This window comes from Homalodisca vitripennis, chromosome 1 (assembly GCF_021130785.1).
Source record: "Homalodisca vitripennis isolate AUS2020 chromosome 1, UT_GWSS_2.1, whole genome shotgun sequence".
Lineage (NCBI taxonomy): Eukaryota > Metazoa > Arthropoda > Insecta > Hemiptera > Cicadellidae > Homalodisca > Homalodisca vitripennis.
The window spans coordinates 46,774,802-46,797,893 of NC_060207.1; the positions used below are offsets into that span (position 1 = coordinate 46,774,802).

A 23,092-nucleotide genomic window follows, 5' to 3' on the forward strand; every position below is an offset into this window, starting at 1 on the left:
TCTTTTTATGAAAATCAGAAGAAGCCCCACTTGCTCTCTTAAAAACATAAGTCTAAGCAATGTTATTAGTTCGTAATTAATTAGAATGGTTAAATATGCTTTCTAGAGTTCAAATAACATTTCGTTAAATACAATTTATACACAGCCCACCACAAGTATGCAAAAATCACATAGGATAAGGGATAAGATGCTCATCAAAAATATGTAATGTCCAAATTGACAAACAAAAGCCACATGGAATAACGTTCATTACTTTGTATATATATTAAATGAGCAACGTCTCCATATCTGGCTTAAAATTTAATCAGTTTATATTTTTCATTCCTTTTAAATTAATTATATTCATACAGGGCCGTACTTAGCATTGGTGGGCCCCGGAAAAGACAATCAGTTGGGCTCCATCATGCCCCACCACTACGCAGGCTGTCAATACGGTCCCCAGTAAAATATTGTCATAAAAACCGGTCGGAATTCAGGCCTGCATTCATATCTCCACCTGATTACTCAGTAGGACTTCATAAAGATTTTGGCTAATTATGGTTTTGTTGTTTTATGTTACAAAATATTAGTTATAGTTTAAAAGATGAAGATTTTTAGATGTTTCCATTTTGCAAGCTGCATGTTTCTGGACAATATCACAGTCAGTATCTAACTAAACAAGTACGCATAGTTTTGACATTTACCAGTGACGTTCCCATCTACGTTAATTTTGTGATCTGAGTAATTTTACTAAACTTCATAGAAACGACTGCTTTTCTAATATTGGAGAAAATATTATTGTGCCTAATAAAGTAAAAATCATTTGGATAGAAATGCTGTACTAACTCAATACCACTTACTTTTGTAATTATTGTGAAAGAAATATTTTAAGGTTTACATGGAAATTCATATTTATTACTGTGGCATGAAAATCTTCAATTTTTGACCAATTTGTTAATATTTTATAGTTTTTAATTTAATGAACTTTTCATTTTTAACTGTCAGAATATTTTTTATACTTTCCAGTTCTATTTCATACTAAATATAAATTTTTACAACTACTTTTAGCTAATTTTTATGAGTGACTACTTACAAGTTTTTAAATTTAAATCTAACAATTAAAGAAAATGGTAAGTATGATTTTAGTTACAAAGTAAAAGATTTATGACAATCCAAAGATACCCTTATTCAAATCAGCAGTAGGCCTGCCAGAATAAAAGACGTAGGAAGTTGCATTATTAAGATCTTCTGAAAAACAGACTCAAAATATTAACATAATGAGATATAAACAGTGATATACCACAAGGTTGTTTCCTTCCATTAATATGTTTATACTATTTCAAAAGACAACTTAGCAGTTTAAGTAATTGAGAGACTCTACTAAATGGTACACACTTGTTTAGCTTTTGTTATTCTAAAATTTTGGGTATTTTCCTCATCTAAATAGAAACTAACATGCCTCAATCAATATCCCTGATACATCTTAAAAGAACTCAATTTTAAATAGGTTCAAATAAATATATTTTTATCACCTTATTTCAGATCAAATTATTTTTTAGGTTTAAAATTTCAGACATATGCTAATATTAAAATTGTTTGCAAGCTTATGGTGGGCTGACCTCCTGCTACAGTTAAAATAAGCTTTACAAGTCTTATGTAGGTATGCAGTTTTCCAATTATAAGATTAACCAATTACTTGTATTAAGCATTATTCAAATTATTTGGGACCGTAATTCCCAAATGGTGAGAATAATAATAAAACTGCTTCAAAATGTGAATAATATGTTTTCAAATCATAATTTATTGTTTAGCATAACTTTCAAATCATGGCTGATGAATACGCTATAAAATACTTAAAGCCATTGTTAATTCAGAATTTGCAAAGAAAGGCTAAGAGACAAAATAACTCCTTTTTAAATGAAAAAATCTTATTCTTATTTTTAAATTATCTGACTGTGTTTACTATCCAAATACTTCAATGAAAAATTACATTCCCATAATAATCCAGAAACTGAGGTACCAACTTCTAGAAATGCAAAAGACATTTTAAAATTGACAGATGTCCAGTCATCATGATCTAGTTCAAAACTGTAGGTACCAAATTGTAGTCACACATCTTAAATTCCATGTATAAATTGTTTTTCAATACATTGTTCAACAATTCTCTAATGATAACTAAGAGTTGCTGTGAATACGAAATGTTGCAAATACATTTTAAAACATTAATAGCAAACCATGAATAAGCGCTGAAACATTTGTTATACGCAGCAGTAGTGAAGAATTAAGTACACCATTTTTCTGAAAAAATGCTCTTTTGCCAAAACACATCGTACTGTTAACAGCATGACAAAAACAAGCTTTTAATTCAATAAATACTATACTTTTTACAGGAGTAGTAGGCACTTTCAAAAAAAGTTTTTTTCTCAATCTGATCTATTCAATGAAAACATATAAGTAAGTAAAAAATTATATTACAATTTTAAAAGATGTAGAAAGTTTTTCATCTACTGGACATTCCTTGGCAATATTAATTTTAATGATCAGTTTCAAAATGTTTTGTACATTTTGTACATTAAAACACATCTCTCTAACGTATTTCAATTTTTTAACAACCAATTCTAAATGAAAATTTAGTAAACAAATGTCTTTTTAAAAGTATAGTCTCTAAATAGTATTTTAATCATTTTCATTGCAACTATTATTTAACATACACATATATACTCGTTTTTATGGGACTACTAAAGAAGTAATATATTGTTAAAAATGAATTATGATGACCAATTCTTTATTTGTTTTTATGTTTATTAAAATATATGGTTTCTAAATTCGATGTGTGCTGTAGTAAAGAGCATTTTTTCAAACTTTGGATATAACAACTGTACACATACTTTTTTATAACAACATACTAATGTTTGATAAAACATGGAACATTAAGATTTCAATATTAAAACATCCACTTGAACACAGCTATTTTTGATTTCAGTATGAAATAACACCAACATATTATTATGAGTCATACTTATAGAGAAGTAACAAAAATGTATAAAACTAAATTTAAACTATAAACAAAATAACAATAAAACAGTAGAAGGAGTAAACATAACTAAATGGTTTGGTGACGTTTGGGTATTTTGTGCAGAACAAAAACTTAGAAAATGTATCAGTCGTGCTGAGGTATAGAACACTCGTCCAGAGAGCCTAAACAGTCTTTTGGTGTTGTTTTCTTCTCATTTACAATTAGTCCGGTTTTTTTATTTAGTCACTTGTTCAAGTTAAAGCTGACACAAATTCCACTGTATTGAGAAATATTTCCATCTGTTTTGCTAAGACCTTGATTTCTGGAAATAATTTTTTTACTCACAAAAAACAATAAGACAGCAAATGTGTAGTAAGATGGTATGATTTCACTCCTCCCACCATAGGATAATAAAGAGATTAAAAAACTGTTTGCAAATTAAAATAGTATAAAAATCGCACATAATACAAGTGTTATACCATACTAAATAAATAGGTCAGCGTATTGATACATAAACAGAGTTCAATTTGTTATGAATAATAAGAATAGTAAAATCTTTAAAATATTAAAAAGTAAATTTTTTAACATCATTATCAATATAACCTTTTAAAATTACAATCATAAAAAGTATCAATCAAAGTGCAGTCATAAAAATAGGCAGTTTTTAAAATTAGTTTAAGAAATGTAAATTATTTAACAATTTGACTAATCTTTGATTTTTTCTTGTAAGTTTGTGCTAAGTGTTGTGATTGCTAAATAATTATTTTAATTAGGTTAGTTATAAAACCCCTTACTTGAAAGATACACATTAAAGTAAGAAAACATTTAATGACAAGAATATTGTGACCATAAATAAGGCTACTATTAATTTCAATTTTAAATTTTTTAAGATAAGGGTACAAAAGTATAGAAATTGACTAGTGTAGTTATATACTACATTGAACTCTTTAAAGTGGAAGAGTAAATTGTAATACACACAAGAATTCAATGTTGTGGTTAAAAAAATTATTTTCAGTAATCAAGGCTTTGTGTACTGACGCCCAATGAAATTTAGGAATCAGTCCCAGCTCTGTATGTTTATTAGAGTCCATTCCGCCCCTTCCTGGCGCATTTAGTAGAGGAAGGGGAAGACCGAATGTTACGGTTGCTGAAGCAGCAGCTGTTCAAGTTCCTCAGCTGAGCGGAGCAGGAATGCTGCTGACTCTCGATAGCCGGTGATCAGCTGTCTGACAGCAGCCATCTCTGTCGGGTTCAGTTTATGACTTAGAAGAGGCTTTGATGGCTTCATGCTCAGGTCTGTTGGTCCTGCAAGATCATGACAATAACTAATTATTAATTATTGAATAATAAAAAACTTTCACAGATATGTGAAATCAAATACAAAGGATAATATGACACGAAAGATATCTTACCATTGTGCATCATGCCGGGGGCTCCAACTCCAAAAGGAGGTGTTGGGAACAGATGAGTACCAGGGAATGGAGGCTGAGGTGCTGCAGCTCTCTGGAATGCTTGGCCAAAGTTTGGTCTGTAAAGGGGAGTGGGGGCAGTGGATGTGGCAGCACCATTCAGGGGACTGCTGGTAATGGAGCTGGAACAGAAGATTGAACAAACGTTAAATTTGCATTATTAAAAAGAATAACTAAAAAAGAAAGTTGAGGAATATCAAAAGAATTTGTCTTTATGTCTTAAGAGACAAGGAATTTCAACTACATATGCAAACTGCTCTGGATCAGTTTTAACCCTCCGGCTGGCAACGTCGTAAATTACGACTCATTTTTTCCCGCTGTGAACTGGCAGAGTCGTAATATACGTCTCATTAAACATCGTCTATTAATTACGTCATAGTTCCAATAATTACCACTCGAATCGCATAAAATTTATATCACTTTAATCATAAGATCCCAAGCCTTCTAATAATGTATTCACTTATATATATATATATATATATATATATGAATATTTGTTCTTTTACTGGCTGCTAAAAGCTCCCGACTATTTCCGCGTGAAGCGACTCTGTAACTGTTAGTGTTCCAAACAGCTGTTCGGTAATTTTATTTGTAAATAAAAGTGTTTATAACTATGTATTTTCTTTTTGTGCATTAGTAAGTAAACATTTTGCATATTTTAGATTTTTAAATAAAATTAATTTTGAGTCTTTTTTTAATGGCATAATATAAAAAAGTGTTTTTTGAAAAACAAAGTTTTGAGTTCTGACCATCAAACAGCCACCATTATTCAGGTAAGTCAAATTATAATTATGTTTATATTGTACAACATATTCTGCAGAGTAATTTGATGTATAACACTTTTGTGTTTTCTCCAATAATTAATTGTACAGGATAAAACATTAAAAACTCTGCACGAAGCTTCAAAACAGGGTGCCAGTCAAGGCTCAAATGCGCGCCAGCCGGAGGGTTAAGTCACAGTGCAGTTGAAATGATAATTTTCTCTATATGGTGATAAAACTTTGTAGCAATAAAGTCAGGTGGCATGCTAGCTGATCTTATTCGTTTTAACTGGTCTACATACTATTAACATCTCTGAATTTCAATCACCAAGGTTGAAGAGAATGTATCTTGTTAATCTTGATCTGGAGGATATATATATATAATTTTCTTAAATTTCTTCATCACTCTAAAGTTACTAAAACTCTCAGAAAAGAGCAATTTTACAACGTCATTTCAAATGGCAGCTAATAAAAACAAACAATCAGCAGTTGAAACGGTAATCAACAATCGATTTCAAGAGAGTCAAACAGATTAAAAATTGAACATAATTATATTTTAACAGACCATCGATATAATAATATCATAGTAGTAGATAAATACCAAAATAATCAATATCGGGAATATTTTTTGTCTCCATAATTATGAACTTAGCGTGACGGGCAGTACCCATTGTGACGGGCAGTACCCATTGTCGGTAATTACACTGACACTAAAATGATGACAGGCAATATACGTCATTGGTAGCCAATGGGTCAGAACTGTTTTATAAGTAAAATGACAGACTCCTACTTTTGCACCATTTTTAAACATTGTATAAGAGATAGAAACGTGTTTTAAATTTTACAATATAAAGTGATATATATCTATATATTATTTTGTAACTGCAATCCAAATATTTCAAGTAAAAATTTTAGATTTATTGAAACAATTTAAGTTTTAATGGCTGCTTAAGTTAACCCTATGCACTTGAAGGCAGTATTTATAATTTGTTCTTGGAGCTCATATGGCCAGTTCTACTGGCCACCGCCATTTTGTCGGAAGCACGGATTAATTTTTGCCATAATGTTATATCAGCTCGTATGTCCAGCTGTACTGGACAAGATATAATGCGTCCATAGCGTAAATATTTTATATAATACATAATATTCTATTGACATATCTTTTTAGTAATATACGTATAAGAGTTAAATTTCCCAAATGTATGTTTGTCTTTGTATATGGAAGATCTATTAAAAATAAATTTTTAATTAGTTTTCATTTCTTTTTTAAACATTTTAAATTAATATGCAAATAACGCGGAGAATATTGAAAAATAATTCCGATCTGGCCAAACAAGAAATATGGCCACCGAGCTGTCAATGAAAGTAGCGTGGCCATCTGTACTGGCCATACGAGTTGCGAGGACAAACTACAACAAACCTAACAGAGTTGCCATTGCTGTTGGGCTTTCGAGCACAAAGGGTTAAATTATTACAATAAAGAAGATAAGCAAATCAAAATAACTTGCAGTTTAATATTTTACTTAGTGTTTGACATTAAACTTGACACTGTGCACTGTAATAAATTAAAGAACAAGGATAATCAGAATCTGTTGTGTGATGAAATTAAACATATTTCAGTTTATGGAATTGTTGTTTATGCCATATTGGGGGTTAATATATTAATAATTAAACAGTTTTTTAATAGAATAGGAATTCCCTGAATATGGCTATAAAACATTATCACTTTCTTGGCTAAATATACTTACCTAATGACAGGGGCAGGTGGAGGCTCTGACACCTTAGCCAGATTGGGACTGTCTGGCTTGTTATTGTTGAGGTGGAGAGGGTGCTGGGATTTGTTGCTCTCCCTCTCCATGTTGGCAGCACTGGAGGCCAGGTTTGCTGCGGAGAATGATTCATGGGCTGGGCGACTCGGTGGAGTCTCATTCTGTTGATTCAGCAAAACATTTTAATATTAGACGAAAATAAATATATATCATGTAATATTATAATATTCAACAGAGTATGTGTTGGGAAATATTAAATTAATTCAAATATGATGATAATAAGCGTAATTACTTAATTAAGAACCGCAGTGAATAAAAGCAAGTAATATTCATATTTTAAGATCAAACAAAATACATAATGACTTCTAAATCCCTGCATTGTTCAGATACTGTACAAGTTAGGATCTACAGACTAGACATGGCATAGGGTAGAGAGGCTCAATTAAGTTTTGTATAACAGTGTACAAGAGAAGTTGTGTAGAATATTGGCAATCATGAATACATTTTGTTAGTATGGCCAGAGATTACATCATGATTGCACGGAAATCTATTGTTGCTTTCGGATCAAGCTAATAGTGAACCCCAGGCGGTGCATTTACTATGTATTAAATTCTCTTCTAATTGTCATCAGATTGTCAGCTGCGATTTACAGTGGGTTAACAGATCTACAGCACCTAGAAGAGTAAATAATGTGTTAAGCCAGCATTGTTTTATATTATAGACCTTTACCATATACATGTTCTGGTTTATATCTAAACAGCTCAAATACAGACAAAATAACTCCTTTAGAGATTTTGACATAACATTACACATTGTTATATTATTCCTGTTTTATTCAGTTGTCTGATGTAATATAGCGTAAAAAGCATTTCTATGACAACTGCATGTCGCGCATGTAGTTCTGGTGTTTTCTACTAGATATATATAAGCACTTCCTTGGTCCTCTGTCATGAGTGTTTGCACCTTGTGAATTTTGCTATCGTCGCACAGTGCAGACAACTACCGCTTGTTGTTGAAGGTCACTCGTCCTGAAGTATTTTATGGTTTTATTACTAGTACTTATTGTGCCATGAAAATATCCTTATAGATGATTGGCTTCACTTGTGTGATGAAGACATGGAGAAGGATAGTGAAAATATTACTTAGTGGACAATATTTAAGAAATACAAATTTGAAAAAAAAACACTACAAATTACTTTCTTGCATAAAAATTATATATCTAAAGTCTAATAACCTCTCTCTATCTGTACAAAAACAAAAAAACACCAGCAATACAGCATAATTCTAGGTATACACACAAAACCTTTAAGGGGTTAATATATCATGACCTACTGACGTTATGTGAAAAAATTTGGTGCTGAGATTACTTAGTACAGGTGCTTAACAGGAGTGAAATCAAGGTGGTCAGTACAAACTTTTGTTATATAGAAGATCAAATTCTGCTCTGGAACACACATTCTTTTGATACAGGGTATATATTCTTTAGATTTTAATCCTTTGAACTAATTTTTATTTCAAGCCACTTACTTGAAGGTAAACACGATTTTATGATTGTTTTATAAATTTTAAACATTTTAATTTTCAATTATTTGGATACCTACAAATAATTATACTCAAATTTTAATTATTTTTTAATAGGAAAACGTTAGTAGTGAACACGTTTATTTAGTTAAAAAAAATGATTCAATTAACACAGATAACACAACTTAATGTTGTTTTAAATATCACTAAAAGGTTTGTTATTGTTATTGTTATCTTTGAAACCAAACAAACATTTATCTAATCAGAACTTAAGTCAATATGAACTTATTGGATGTTTGTTCAAACACAATGTAGAATTAATAGTGGAGATATTTTATAGGATTTTACTGAATTCGTAATTATTTTATCGCTGATAAGTAAATTAACAGTAAAGAATCTGAACATTGTTTAATATTATAGCTATTCCGGTATGGTAGATAAATAATTATTTCTTCAGAGTATGCAACAAAATAAGAAACACTATGTCTAATAATTCTGCGACAGTGAGCAATGGTGTTTCATGAAACAGATGTTAACAGCTAACATACCCCCGGGATGGCGGGTGCAGGCTGACTGATAGGTTCGAGACCAAGCCTCATCCTCTTGGCATTGTGACTCTCGTTCTCACAGGCTTGAGCAAGGATCTGCTCCGCTTGCACAGACGTGAGATGAGCAGGGGTAGGGCGATTCTAAAACAGCAAATTAGGAATATTATGTTGGATATAGGTTGTATAATGGTAATAGTAAAACAGTGTTGGATTTAATTTCACTCATGACTTGGATTTAATTTCACAGAAGATTTAAAGTTATAATGATTCATTTAATTCAGTTTCAATATTTAAAATCCAATACCTGGAAAGTTACAATAAATCACTATATTTAATCCATAATGTTTTTCCTTCTACAGGTAAGAGGCTTTAATCTGAAGTAATAAATGAACACATCAAGAAAATAAAGTTTAACTTGTATGAGTCAATTTATTAAAAACCTTGTAACTCCCAGGCTACTTAGCATGCAATCATAATTTTGTTAGAATTGCCAAAACAGTTTATAAATTATATTCAGCCATTGATGTAAGTTGATGCTAGAGTTCCTGAAATATATCAATTAAAAACATTTTGTCAAAACAAAGCTGAGATTATTACCGATTCAGGCCAAGCAGTGTCCCGAGTCCGCTTGTTTCTTCGACAAGACTTGAGGTAAGTTCGTATCCTCTTTCTTGCTCTCTCTGCAAACTCTGGGAACTGTCTTGTACAAGAATCTATGATTGCTTGAATTTTTTCTTTGGGCTGTTTTGAGATAGGTACAATTCTGTCCAGATTTTCATCAACAAATAGCCGAACAAACATCTGCAAAATCACACACAAAACATTCAGTTAATTACAAAGATGAGAATACCTACGTGTACATTTCAATAATCTATCTCAAAATAAGTAGTATGTGTCAACCTATAAATATTTATACATAAAATATTTTAAAACTCTGTATACATATTAGTATAATTCTGCACTTCAGGCTCCAGTAAAGATTTACACATTAATCATAGTCCTTGATACAAAAAACTTCTGAACTTTGATTGTTTTGAGTGAATTTAGAGCAGTTGATGAATACCACATGTGGAAAAAATTTACAGTATGAATTTAATTATAGCAAAAGACAAAACGGTGAACAACAGGTAAATAAAAGTAGACCTATTTTTCTGTACCTGGATACTTTTTTTATTTTGGTTCACTCAAATCAATTATGTTTGCAAAGTAAAAAAGGTTTTTTAGTTCGTAATACATTTAAGATATTTCTGTCATGATACACCAACAGGATCTTGTGGCAACTTGTTACAAAGATGATTAAAAAATCGTTACTAATAATGTTATTATTTCAAGTTGATATTTTATACCATTTTCCAGGAGAGGACTTTGTACTGGGAGGCATTTCATGAAATCTCCCACAAATACATTCTGAAAAAACGCACTAATAGTCATTTCTTATGTTCGTTAAAGCCTAAATAATATAGTTTAGCATTTCTATTTGTGAGAAAATTGCCTGTGGATGACATAATGAAACCTAGTAAGTTTAACAGCTGCCTAGTCAAACCTCAATCCCTACAACTCGAAAAAAATTAGACATCAAAATCCAGAGACCAAATGAGTACTTAACACCACAAGTGCAAAATGTGTGTTATTTTACAAATTCTAAATTATTGGGATGTAAATTCTTTTGTTGCTTATAATTTATTTATATCTATAAGCTTTGGTACAATGAAAAGTGTGAGTTACTGTTAGGAAATATATCGTGACATGTAAGTGCTAGAGTATCATAAGCACCAAATAATAATCATAGCTTACTTACTACTCATTCTTATGAACTAGCACAAGTTTTTAGCTATTTTTACTTTCTTAAACTAGATCTTAATCAGTTAAGATGTGATTTTTTGTAGAACATTTATTTTGCAATATTTGATTTTGTAATACACTAGAGGCATGTCCGTAGATTTCTATAAACAATCAGTAAATGAGCTAAAACTGATAGTGAATTTAGTGTATTGAGTAAAGTAAGCGTTAGAAAGTGCTGTTACTTTCATTAAACAGAATATGCACTCGTATAAGCCAACTCAATGTGAACCTCAAAACCTCAAATACACTTATCTGAATTCGCTCCCGTATAAGATCTTAATTCGTGAGCTTGATTAACACCAAATATACCTACAATAAGCTCAGCTAACACAAACATTTTTTCTCAAGTTTTCTTTCTTCAAGTGTTGCATTAAATTTGGCTAAGCACCATTGTTAAAATGAGGAGAACGCAGTACTTATTCCAGGTGGAATTTTATAGTTAGACATAAATTCCATTAATTTCAAGTTCTGAAACATTCTAACTGAAACTTAAGAGGGGTCTCTATCATGTTTGGTGATGAAATGCTAATGGAATTTAAGGTATCAAATGGATATCCCTTGTTTTACAGCCTTTTAAAGATCAGATTTGGTCAGGTGATCAGTACCTAATAGTATGATGTCACTGAAAACCTCCCTCAAAATGTATATATAATATATGCTTTATTATTTTGTTGGAAAATTATATATCTTATAAATAATGCCAATTACACTGTACTTACATTAAAGGCTTTTAACCTCTCTGGATCATGAGGCATTGTTTTGAGATCATCGATTTCCTCCTCATCATCATCCTCATCCTCCTTGTTACCACTAGAGGAAGTCTCATCATGTACTGAACCAGTCTCCTGGAGAGTGGCAGGGCTCTGGAATATTGATACATTATGATTTTATCAGCTGTTCCTTAACTTGCTCTAAGGTAGTATCTCTTAATCCTTAATCTCTCCAGCAGCATAGCCAGAAATTAATTTTGATAAGTTTTAATTAATCTTACAATTTATCTTAAATGGAAAACTCCTTAGACGCTACAAGATCTAGTGCTTTTTCATGTTGTGTTTTAATGGTGAAAATTGTTAATATTATGGTAAAACAGTGTATTTTAGTTTTGAGAGAGACGTATCTCTATACGCTTTCTCATATATATTCTCAAGCGTATATTCTCATAGGCTTTTCTTCTGTATTTCATTTACGAAATAATTAATATAAAATATTTTGTTATTACTTATACTTATTCCTAATTTCAACTAGGACAAGACACTTCTGTAAAACACTGTGTCCATAGGAAATCAAAACTATTAGTATTTTCTTAAATTTGTACATGAGAAAAAGGCAGTCATGTTTAGAAACTTACTTTATGAAAAGTTCATGAAAATGTAAGTAGAACCCACATTGAAATATTTGCAATATGTATGTTATTTATTAATGCGAGATTTAACTTGATGCCAACAATTTGAGGGTGATCCTTTACAGGGCAGGTGGAAGACAGTTAAACTTTTCAGATAATGAAACATAAAGTACAAAGAGTTAAGATATACAGTAGTATGTATTAGATGACCTGCAATGTAGCTGGGGGTGTTTAAATCCTTATTTGAGAACAAAAGTACTATGAACTAATGCAGATAGATGCATGAAAACACATTTTGAAAAATAAATTAAAATATTTGATTTAAACAAGAAAGGTAAACTAAAATAATTATTTTATGTTCCCATCAAAGTTTATTTTAGATTTGATGAGCTGAATCTTATTTCTAGAGGTGATAAAATGCTAAAAAATTTAATTTTTATTAAAATGCTTGAAATTTTAAAATCTCCTGCATTGTCATTTTATTTTCATCAAACCAGATACATTTACAAGGTACAATGTGTGTAACAACATAAATATATTTTCTAAGTTTTTTATCTATGCATATGAAATGTAATCTGTCAGGAAATTGTATAAACGAAACATGCCATTGTGCGACATGCAGTGACAAAGGGAAGATTATTCATATGTTCAACGCTATTAACAACATATTTAATAATGTAAAGGGCAGTGTGTTGCAGAGCAGGGTGCAAACAGATGGACAAGTTTATTAACATGGCCTTTTATCTGCTCCTACTGTAATGGTTGATTTACCTAAATGTGTTTTACGATAGTGGGACAGAACAAGGGGCAAACAAATGTTCATTGTGGGAAAACATAAACAAAATGTGTTGTTAGGTGAGTTTTTCTCTGAAATTACAAGCCTGTTAAAATAAAAAAAATATAGTGGAAACCAAATGTTTAACCAATTTTAATGCATTAAAAACTAATTTATATATATTATATTCTACACAAAATAACGTAGCATAAATATTTTATACATAGATAGTCTTTTATGAAAGGTTTGCTCTTTATATGTTAATATTCAATAATATTTGCTTTGTAAAATATTCAATTTTAAACTAACATCTATAATTAAGCTATATTTAACTGTACTAGCACCCATCTTGATTTAAAATTACAAGAACAATGTTCAACATTTAACACTTTTATGTCTTTGTTATTAATTGTAGAATCATGGGGATGACTCGTATAAAAGATATAATTTATACACACTCAAACGCTTTTTAATATTTAATTGAGTATTCTTTAAAGAGATCTCAAACTTAGTGTATTTCACTGAAAATTAAAAAATTATAAACATTACAAGAAAAACTTTAAAATTTTTGGATGAGTACTAATAAGATCTTTTAAATAATAAAAAATAAGGTTGTACGTTTTTTCAGTTTAGCAATGGTTCTTATGAGGTAAAACTCTAGGTCTATTTATTACGAATTTATTAGAACTAAACAAAAGGAAATGAAATATTTTAATAGCTTTTTACGTAAAAATTGATACACAGTAATTCTAAAAAAAGACTATGCAATACAGTTGTTTGAATATAACTTTATTTGAAGTGATTTTGAATGAGGAAAATACACATTGTAACATTATTTCAGTTTATTGATTAGGGATATCACTGAGCTAAGCAGAATGTGAGGTACGTACAGGTATGTCTCTAGGTGTAGGTGGTGTGGGTTTCTTGTTCCCCAGAGAGCTGTGGTAGGACCAAACACCAGCACCGTCCTCACCTGGGCTGCCCTCTCCCGTCAAGCGCAGATCTCCATTCCTCCCTGGACCACATACGATAACGTTATTCCACATTCTCTTCTATAATGTTATACTATTACTGTTACATACATGTTACATATTTATAAGTAAATCTAGAGTATGTACTGTTGCATAATATTTCTTGAACGTGCAAGCTTGTTCTTTCTTCAGCATATTTTTATCAGTTGAAAGTGGTTGGTTATTTATGGCGTTTTATTCGAGGAAAACGAACTCAAAAACAAAGAACATTTTTCCCTTTTCACAATATGTGATACATTTGTGCGTGCACACGCGTGTTTAAGCAATACAATCTATTATTAATTAATTGTGAGTATGTTCACACTTATTGGAAGTTTTCATTGTAGAATAGGTACATCATAGGTACATTGAGAACTTTTCTCATCGATCAAAAGTATTAAAATACATCAGGTAAGTGACAAAATATAATTTCATCATTGTTGAATCAAGCCCGAAATGAATAAAGGTGATCGGTGACTAATTTCTATTGTCTTTAATAAGAATTTGTAACATTCAGTGGAAGGATAAAAATAATTACAGTTTACTCTAAAGATAGTTTTTCTACTTGCTAGTCATTACACGCACACCAAGAAGTCTAGTAGGAGTCCAGGAGTTAAAGGAATCCTACTATGCTATGTGGATTGATCATTGAGGTAATTACAGTCTACAGACAATAAATCTGAATGAGGAAAACAAATTTTAATAGGATGTTTCAAGAGCACCAGCATGCATTTTTAACTTCACGAGTACGTCTTGGGGAAAAGAAAAACGATAAAAACGAGGTGAGACCCGAGACATGGTAGGTAGTGGTCTAGTTTGACAGGTCACCGCTCGCCAGTCGCCAATGGCGGGTGGAGGGAGCACTATTGACACGTTGCCATGGCAACCTTAGTTCAACCGCAATACCATAGATAGCGTCATCAGCCTGATTTCCGCCCAACCAACACTGCTACTGTCCACGCTATTATTTTTTTAAATCTCTGTTTACTTCAGCCTGATGTTTTGCACAGATACAATGTCAGTTAAAAGAAGTCTTCAGGTATATAGTAATTTAATAATTTTAAAACAACTATTATTGTTGTTTTAGAAATTTTTAAATATTTTGAAAGATTTTTTATTACCGTGAAAATTTATATTACATTATGCCAACAAATGAATAAAATTACATGTCTCTGGACTTTTAGTTCTAGAGTTTTTATGTAAGATGTGTTTACACCTTTCCTTTAAGGAATTATCTAAATCTTATTTAAACTGAACACTCACTATTACATTGTAACAATCATTATAAATAACTAATTCATATAATATGTTAAAATACTCTATATAGTGATCGTATATGGACTAGTTGAAAAAATCAGGCTCGCATGAACCGTTTATTATGAGTATGAAGAAGTTACATTAGAATTAGGTACCGTATATTGACGGATCTTTTAAATTTAGAGAATATTTTAACTTCAGTATAAAAATAACCACATTTAAAACAAATTTCTCTTATAAATTTCAGAATTGTTTAAATTCGATGCAAATCATTTATAATGTCGAGGTTCCACTACTATTAGTATAAATTTCCTATTAGTATTAACAATGGATTCCTGAAGTACAGTATTATAATTGGATTTGGTGCAATATTCAATTGTACTGTTTAAAGGCTTCGCTTATTAGTAGGCCTAGTAATTTAGCAAACGTTAAAGCAGTATTGAGTCGTTGTGAGGGAGAACATGCATTTTGACGCATACCTATGGAGTATCAGATTCGAGATAGATTACCTACTAAAACCCTCTCTTCAGGATAGGATACTATCATATAACCGTTTGTAACATTTTGTCGAGCTAGGACAGTTGCTGTTAAGTTTTTAAAAGAGCTCCATAGAAATGAGCTGCTGACTCAAACTTTTTTCAGACGTTTTTTTTGCCACTTTTATAGCCCGGATGTAATAGCCACCCGCGATCATGCATCATTTCCTTGAAGCTTTGCTATTGCAGTATTCTGGAGACGAAGATGACTGCATATTCCCTCAAATAGCTCTTACCGCAGGCCAAACCACCTTCTACAAGTAAAAGACCTCCCCAAAGCGTTAAGACGCAGAGGAAGGTGCCTAGTCGATCTTCGGCAAATAAGATATGGATTGCCCGTATGACAGAAAAGTTACGTAACGTAGTACCCGCTTGCGTTCGATTCAGCCATGTCTTGATGTCAGAAATGAGGCCCATCCCATGGTCGTTTCCTTTCCCATGGTCGCTGCCACTTTAGGAGGACACGCTGCTCTCCTGGTAGTCAATGGATCCTCTGTCGTATTCTGTTCTAAACGTCGCTCATTGGTCAGGAAAACAGATCTTAAAGTGTTGTGAAACAAACTTGGCTTGTCACATGACTACCAAGTACCACAAAACTAATAACTGCATATTAAGGCGGGTGGCCTCGTCTAATCGCATGGGAAAATAATAAAATCATTTGGCAAAGGCATAATTATAACTATAACTTTAGCATTACATCTCAAATTCTACATTTCATTGTTTTTAATTTCACGGACTCGCTTAAAAAACTCCATTCAAATTAAGGAGTGTTACGTTTGCATTGGCTATAACTATCCGATCCCAAGACCAAACGAAACTCTGATTGGTTGCGAACGACAGCAGCATTACAAACACGTCGCGCTCAGTTCAGATTATACATTTACTTGTTAGATTAGAACCCTTGTAGTTATATCATATGCAATTTTGTGCATATTATAGAACTTTCAGAAATAAAATTAGACATAAACAAAATACGGTGTTATTTATTACCTGCTTGATTAATATACTTTGCAAGTGATAGCATTCAATTCCCCATGAACTCGATTCGGAGACGTTTCCAGAGAGGAACGTCACACACATAAGACTAGGAATAGGAAATATGTCTGTTAGTTCACGACATTCAACGCAAAATAGTAGATACGGAGTAGGTAATTAAGTAGGTAACAAAGACATAGGTGGAATGTGAGAGTTTCTTTAGTTCGGATTATAGACAATAAAATCTTTTTTAGTAATTTCTGGAAGTCTTTATCCACGTTTTCTAAATAATGTGAGTACTTAAATTCAATATTTAAAAAGGCATGGAAATTTACTCTCATCCCAAGGAAATCTTAATAGATGAGTTTGGCCTCTCAAACTCAAATCTGAGATACGCAACAAAAATCGTTTTAATATAAATAATAAACAACGTACTATTATTCATTCATTAAGGTTGTCACAGGATTTTGAAACTGAGTTGTTACAGGATTTCGTCTCTGTTCTATTACATTATTGTACCAGACATATCATTAATATTGGAAGCTTGGCCGTTTATTATTTATTGATAATGTAAATATATCTCAAGAAATAATTTTAATAATAGTATTTTCACAAGAAACTTATCTTTGTACTTATGCGAAGTTTAAATAATATATAGCAGGTCTAAGTGCATTAAATAATAGTTTATTTACCACAACCCCGGCTTTTAATGATATATCTTGCGCTATAACTATATTTATTCTGTACCTAGTAAATAGCTAAAAATGTTTACAATACTTATTGTTGGTTTGTTTTAAATTATCTCTCGTTTTTACATGTTTTCGTTACGTCATTTGAATCCACCATTTCTACCTTAGCAATAACAAACAATTGTCCATTCTAATTTGCCCGAAAATCGTAATTTTGATTGCTCTTTCATTTCCATCAATCTAAGATTACGACTTACAATATGGTTATAACTTAGTCAATACATTTTATCATATTGAATATTGAATGTTCCAATTGTTGTTATTATCGTGTTTTGTACTAAATATATAAAAGTCTCTGGTAACTGAGTGGTTATCGTCTCAGTCTCTCGCTCCAAGTATTCGGGTTCGAATCCCTGCTCGAGAGTGGCATTTTCGTATAACAACAAATAACCATCTGATCCTAGCCCGGAGTCATGTGATAAAAACCTTGGTTTTGATGCTAGAGCTACTCATCAGCCATACGCACAAAAAAAAACAGATCAATGGAAGACTGCACTTTAGTGGTACGATATGAAACCTTGATGTTTTAGATATTAAATACTGTTCCAGCCACAATTCCTTGTATTTTATTTGAATACCTAACGCTTTATACATCCTTTTGTTAATTATTATTCATGTTCATTTAAGAGTAATTCTTCTTTAATGCATTATGTGTAAATTCTGCATTGTTTCTGATTTGTCGCGTCAACTTCACGGTTTACAGGTACAAAACAACGCAACTTTGTATCGTGTTCGCGGTGATGTTCCTGGGTGGTCTGAAACTAAATTTTAAACTTTTAATAAAACGAAATGTACAGGTAATAATTGTAGTTATCTTTTAAACTAAACTACTCAGAATGTATACATGTACGCGCACGCACACACACACACACACACACACACACACACACACACACACACACACACACACACACACACACACACACAAAATTAAACACATTGATAACTTAACTGTAATCTTTAATCATTAATGATTCATATGAAATTCAGATACCGTAGTCTGTAGTACCAAAATTCTAATTTCACCATGATTTTAGGACGATTTTATGGTCAGCCCTAACTAAAAAGAACACCTTACAACTTTTCTGTTCAACTATCCAGTGAGACGTTTTCTTTAACCTTTAACTAGGAAAGGGCGTCTTTCGTCACCTCGCCCTCGCCCTCGCCTCCGCCATCTACCCCCTCCCCCACCACCACACTACCCACCCACATTACACTCACCCCATTGCCGCTCCCAACTCCCAACTTGGGCTTTCATTCATCACTTCAGCTAATCTCCCCACTTCCCCTCCCCACCGTTACCGACTCTCCTCGAAGATATTGGGGAGTAGGATTCGTCTTAATTCTTTTTCAGACAATTTCCCCTTCCCCCATCCATCACGACGCACTTCCACCCGAGCCTAACCATCAAACTTGTATAAACATTGAGGAAATCGGCTGCAATTCGTTCTTAATAATCTTTGTTTAATTTCTGCAACAGCATCATTCTTTTGTAAGACTAGCTTACGTTTTTGCTGTAATCCTAATGTTGGTTTTTGTTTGCAAAAAAAAAAACAAGTATTTAGGATGTATTTTGTGTATCTATAGCGTGAAGAGAAATGACTATATTTATTTGAGTATTATTTCGAAATTATAGTGCTTATGAAAAAAGTGTGTGGCAGTTGAAAAGTACCATGTTATGTCCCTACCCTGTGCACGTTTTAGAGTAACGTGTAAATGGTACCGAATCTCCATGCCACCCAGCCACCCACTGAGATCTCGTCCTTATGTAAACCTCAGTAAGTGGATGGCGATCACGTGATTAAGTAGGTCGCATCCTACGTGACATGTGTACTAGCATTACAGAGGGGATCACGTCAATCTTTAACACAAAATCTTGATTCATACGAAAATGATAGTACTTGTAATCTCGAAAGAAAATATTTCCGTTCGAAACTGTAACTTGCGTCAACATGGTTTGTATTGTCACTCTATCATTAGAAATCCATGCCCTACCTTTCGCTCAACCATGATCCCAGAAAAAGCTATAAACTACAAAATGGTCACTATTTATGTCTGCCCTCGTAGTTTTAAGGACATATAGTCAGTCAGTAGAATTGCATAAAGGCTAAACTTTACAATCCAGGAATATTGCTACTTATATATTTATCTCTCGTATATTTAACAGTAAATCTAGTACGTTGCTTTCAAGATATATACTTTTAGTACTGCAGAGGAACTTGGTCAACAGGTCTGATGAGTCATAGGACCTAACTCAGGTGCTTATCCACGACACATGAGCGAGTCCTGCTACTCGCATTCCTAGATTTCACCACTCTATTATCAGCAGTTCAGACCCAGTTCTGCTGCGTGAGCTGTTCAGCTGATAAGGTAGCGTTGATAAGGAATGGACTGCTGCAATCCACTGGCGGGTAGAGGTGTACTGTGTTGCGCAGTACTTGCTGCTGGTACTGACTCACTTAATTTCTTATGCGTCATCACCTGACTCTCGGACGTTGGTGCCAATTGTTTTAGTTGGCATCAAAATCAATTCCGTCAACATTATTCAGGGATAACAGGATTATGTACATTATCCATAATTAGGTGTTACAATAACAGAAACTCGACGTTTCTAGAACTTATTAAGTCCATATTCATGTATCAAAGACTAAAAATAAATTCAAGCATACAAAATGTAAACAAACCAAAACAGGGTAGATGCCACAGCCCGGACTGATTGGCGAAGGTTTGGAAACTAGAAAATCTTTCCAATCTATTTTAACAATTTGTACTATTTTTCTTTGTTTATAATTCTATTGTCTAGTAAAAGTAGAATAATACATGTTTGTTTTTGGGCAGATAACGTTATTCAACTAACCAGCTCTAGTTCGTTTAAAGTAAATTGTTCGAAGCATATTTAAATGGTGGTTTTCTTATTCAAAACTTTAGTGTGTGTTTGCGTGTAGATGTTATACTAATAGCGATTAAAGCCATGATGAGTGATTTTGGATCTTTAGATAAAACCCTTCGTTTTCTCACTATAAAAGAAACAATAAAATTATAGCATCTATGTTGGGCAGGAGGGGGTGGGTGATTGTAAAACACAATCTCCCATTCTGACCATTTGAATATTTTCCAATTCAGCAATAGAGTATTATAAAAAAAATTTATACTAGTAACGGTACAGTTAGTGAGTTGGTAAAAAAATCTATCGTAGGGCAACATCGCCAAAGCCCTCATCTGAGACGGAAGAGGGCTACCCAGATCTCTGGCACTGTCTGTGATGGTTGCGGCTGGCCAAGCGGGTCAGGCTCAGCACCTCGCAACTTCAGCTGGTATTCACTTTAACGATCTAGGCCGGGCTCTCACACCGCTCCACTGACATGTGGGAAGGCTAGCACTCTCTGTGATGGTTGCGGCTGGCCAAGCGGGTCAGGCTCAGCACCTCGAAACTTCAGCTGGTATTCACTTTAACGATCTTGGCCGGGCTCTCACACCGCTCCACTGACATGTGGGAAGGCTAGCACTGTCTGTGATGGTTGCGGCTGGCCAAGCGGGTCAGGCTCAGCACATCGCAACTTCAGCTGGTATTCACTTTAACGATCTTGGCCGGGCTCTCACACCGCTCCACTGACATGAGGGAAGGCTAGCACTCTGACGGTTGCGGCTGGCCAAGCGGGTCAGGCTAAGCACCTCGCAACTTCAGCTGGTATTCACTTTAACGATCTAGGCCGGGCTCTCCCGCCGCTCCACTGACATGAGGGAAGGCCAGCACTCTGACGGTTGCGGCTGGCCAAGCGGGTCAGGCTAAGCACCTCGGAACTTGGGCTGGTATTCACTTTAACGATCTAGGCCGGGCTCTCCCGCCGCTCCACTGACATGAGGGAAGGCCAGCACTCTGACGGTTGCGGCTGGCCAAGCGGGTCAGGCTAAGCACCTCGGAACTTGGGCTGGTATTCACTTTAACGATCTAGGCCGGGCTCTCCCGCCGCTCCACTGACATGAGGGAAGGCTAGCACTCTCTGTGATGGTTGCGGCTGGCCAAGCGGGTCAGGCTAAGCACCTCGGAACTTGGGCTGGTATTCACTTTAACGATCTAGGCCGGGCTCTCCCGCCGCTCCACTGACATGAAGGAAGGCTAGCACTCTCTGTGATGGTTGCGGCTGGCCAAGCGGGTCAGGCTAAGCACTTCGGATCTTGGGCTGGTATTCACTTTAACGATCTAGGCCGGGCTCTCCCGCCGCTCCACTGACATGAGGGAAGGCCAGCACTCTGACGGTTTGCGGCTGGCCAAGCGGGTCAGGCTAAGCACCTCGGAACTTGGGCTGGTATTCACTTTAACGATCTAGGCCGGGCTCTCCCGCCGCTCCACTGACATGAGGGAAGGCTAGCACTCTCTGTGATGGTTGCGGCTGGCCAAGCGGGTCAGGCTAAGCACCTCGGAACTTGGGCTGGTATTCACTTTTAACGATCTAGGCCGGGCTCTCCCCGCCGCTCCACTGACATGAAGGGAAGGCTAGCACTCTCTGTGATGGTTTGCGGCTGGCCAAACGGGTCAGGCTAAGCACCTCGGATCTTGGATTGGTATTACTTTAACGATCTAGGCCGGGCTCTCCCGCCGCTCCACTGACACGAGGGAAGGCTAGCACTCTCTGTGACGGTTGCGGCTGGCCAAACGGGTCAGGCTAAGCACCTCGGAACTTGGGGCTGTATTCACTTTAACGATCTAGGCCGGGCTCTCCCGCCGCTCCACTGACATGAAGGAAGGCTAGCACTCTCTGTGATGGTTGCGGCTGGCCAAGCGGGGTCAGGCTAAGCACCTCGGAACTTGGGCTGGTATTCACTTTAACGATCTAGGCCGGGCCACTCCCGCCGCTCCACTGACATGAGGGAAGGGCCAGGACTCTGTGACGGTTGCGGCTGGCCAACGGGTCAGGCTAAGCACCTCGGAACTTGGGCTGGTATTCACTTTAACGATCTAGGCCAGGCTCTCCGCCGCTCCACTGACATGAGGGAAGGCCAGCACTCTCTGTGATGGTTGCGGCTGGCCAAGCGGGTCAGGCTAAGCACCTCGGAACTTGGGCTGGTATTCACTTTAACGATCTAGGCCGGGCTCTCCCGCCGCTCCACTGACATGAAGGGAAGGCTAGCACTCTCTGTGATGGTTGCGGCGCTGGCCAAGCGGGTCAGGCTAAGCACCTCGGAACTTGGGCTGGTATTCACTTTAACGATCTAGGCCGGGCTCTCCCGCCGCTCCACTGACATGAAGGGAAGGCCAGCACTCTCTGTGATGGTTGCGGCTGGCCAAGCGGGTCAGGCTAAGCACCTCGGATCTTGGGCTGGTATTTCACTTTAACGATCTAGGCCGGGCTCTCCCGCCGCTCCACTGACATGAGGGAAGGCCAGCACTCTTGACGGTTGCGGCTGGCCAAGCGGGTCAGGCTAAGCACCCTCGGAACTTGGGCTGGTATTCACTTTAACGATCTAGGCCGGGCTCTCCCGCCGCTCCACTGACATGAAGGAAGGCTAGCACTCTCTGTGATGGTTGCGGCTGGCCAAGCGGG

At 35.0% G+C, this 23,092-nt stretch overlaps 1 protein-coding gene across 1 annotated transcript in view; it reads right to left on the bottom strand.

Annotated features, from left to right (window-relative positions):
- Positions 1-2,923: 2,923 nt before the first annotated feature.
- LOC124360709 overlaps positions 2,924-23,092 on the bottom strand; it is a 98,650-nt gene continuing 78,481 nt past the window's right edge. Inside the window, exons 3-9 of the mRNA XM_046814543.1 lie at positions 13,913-14,037; positions 11,625-11,768; positions 9,661-9,864; positions 9,064-9,204; positions 6,974-7,155; positions 4,408-4,586; positions 2,924-4,300 (exon numbers count right to left, since the gene is read on the bottom strand). Coding sequence (XP_046670499.1) covers positions 4,134-4,300; positions 4,408-4,586; positions 6,974-7,155; positions 9,064-9,204; positions 9,661-9,864; positions 11,625-11,768; positions 13,913-14,037 — 1,142 coding nt within the window. The 3' untranslated portion in view covers positions 2,924-4,133. The remainder of the gene's footprint in view (positions 4,301-4,407; positions 4,587-6,973; positions 7,156-9,063; positions 9,205-9,660; positions 9,865-11,624; positions 11,769-13,912; positions 14,038-23,092) is intronic.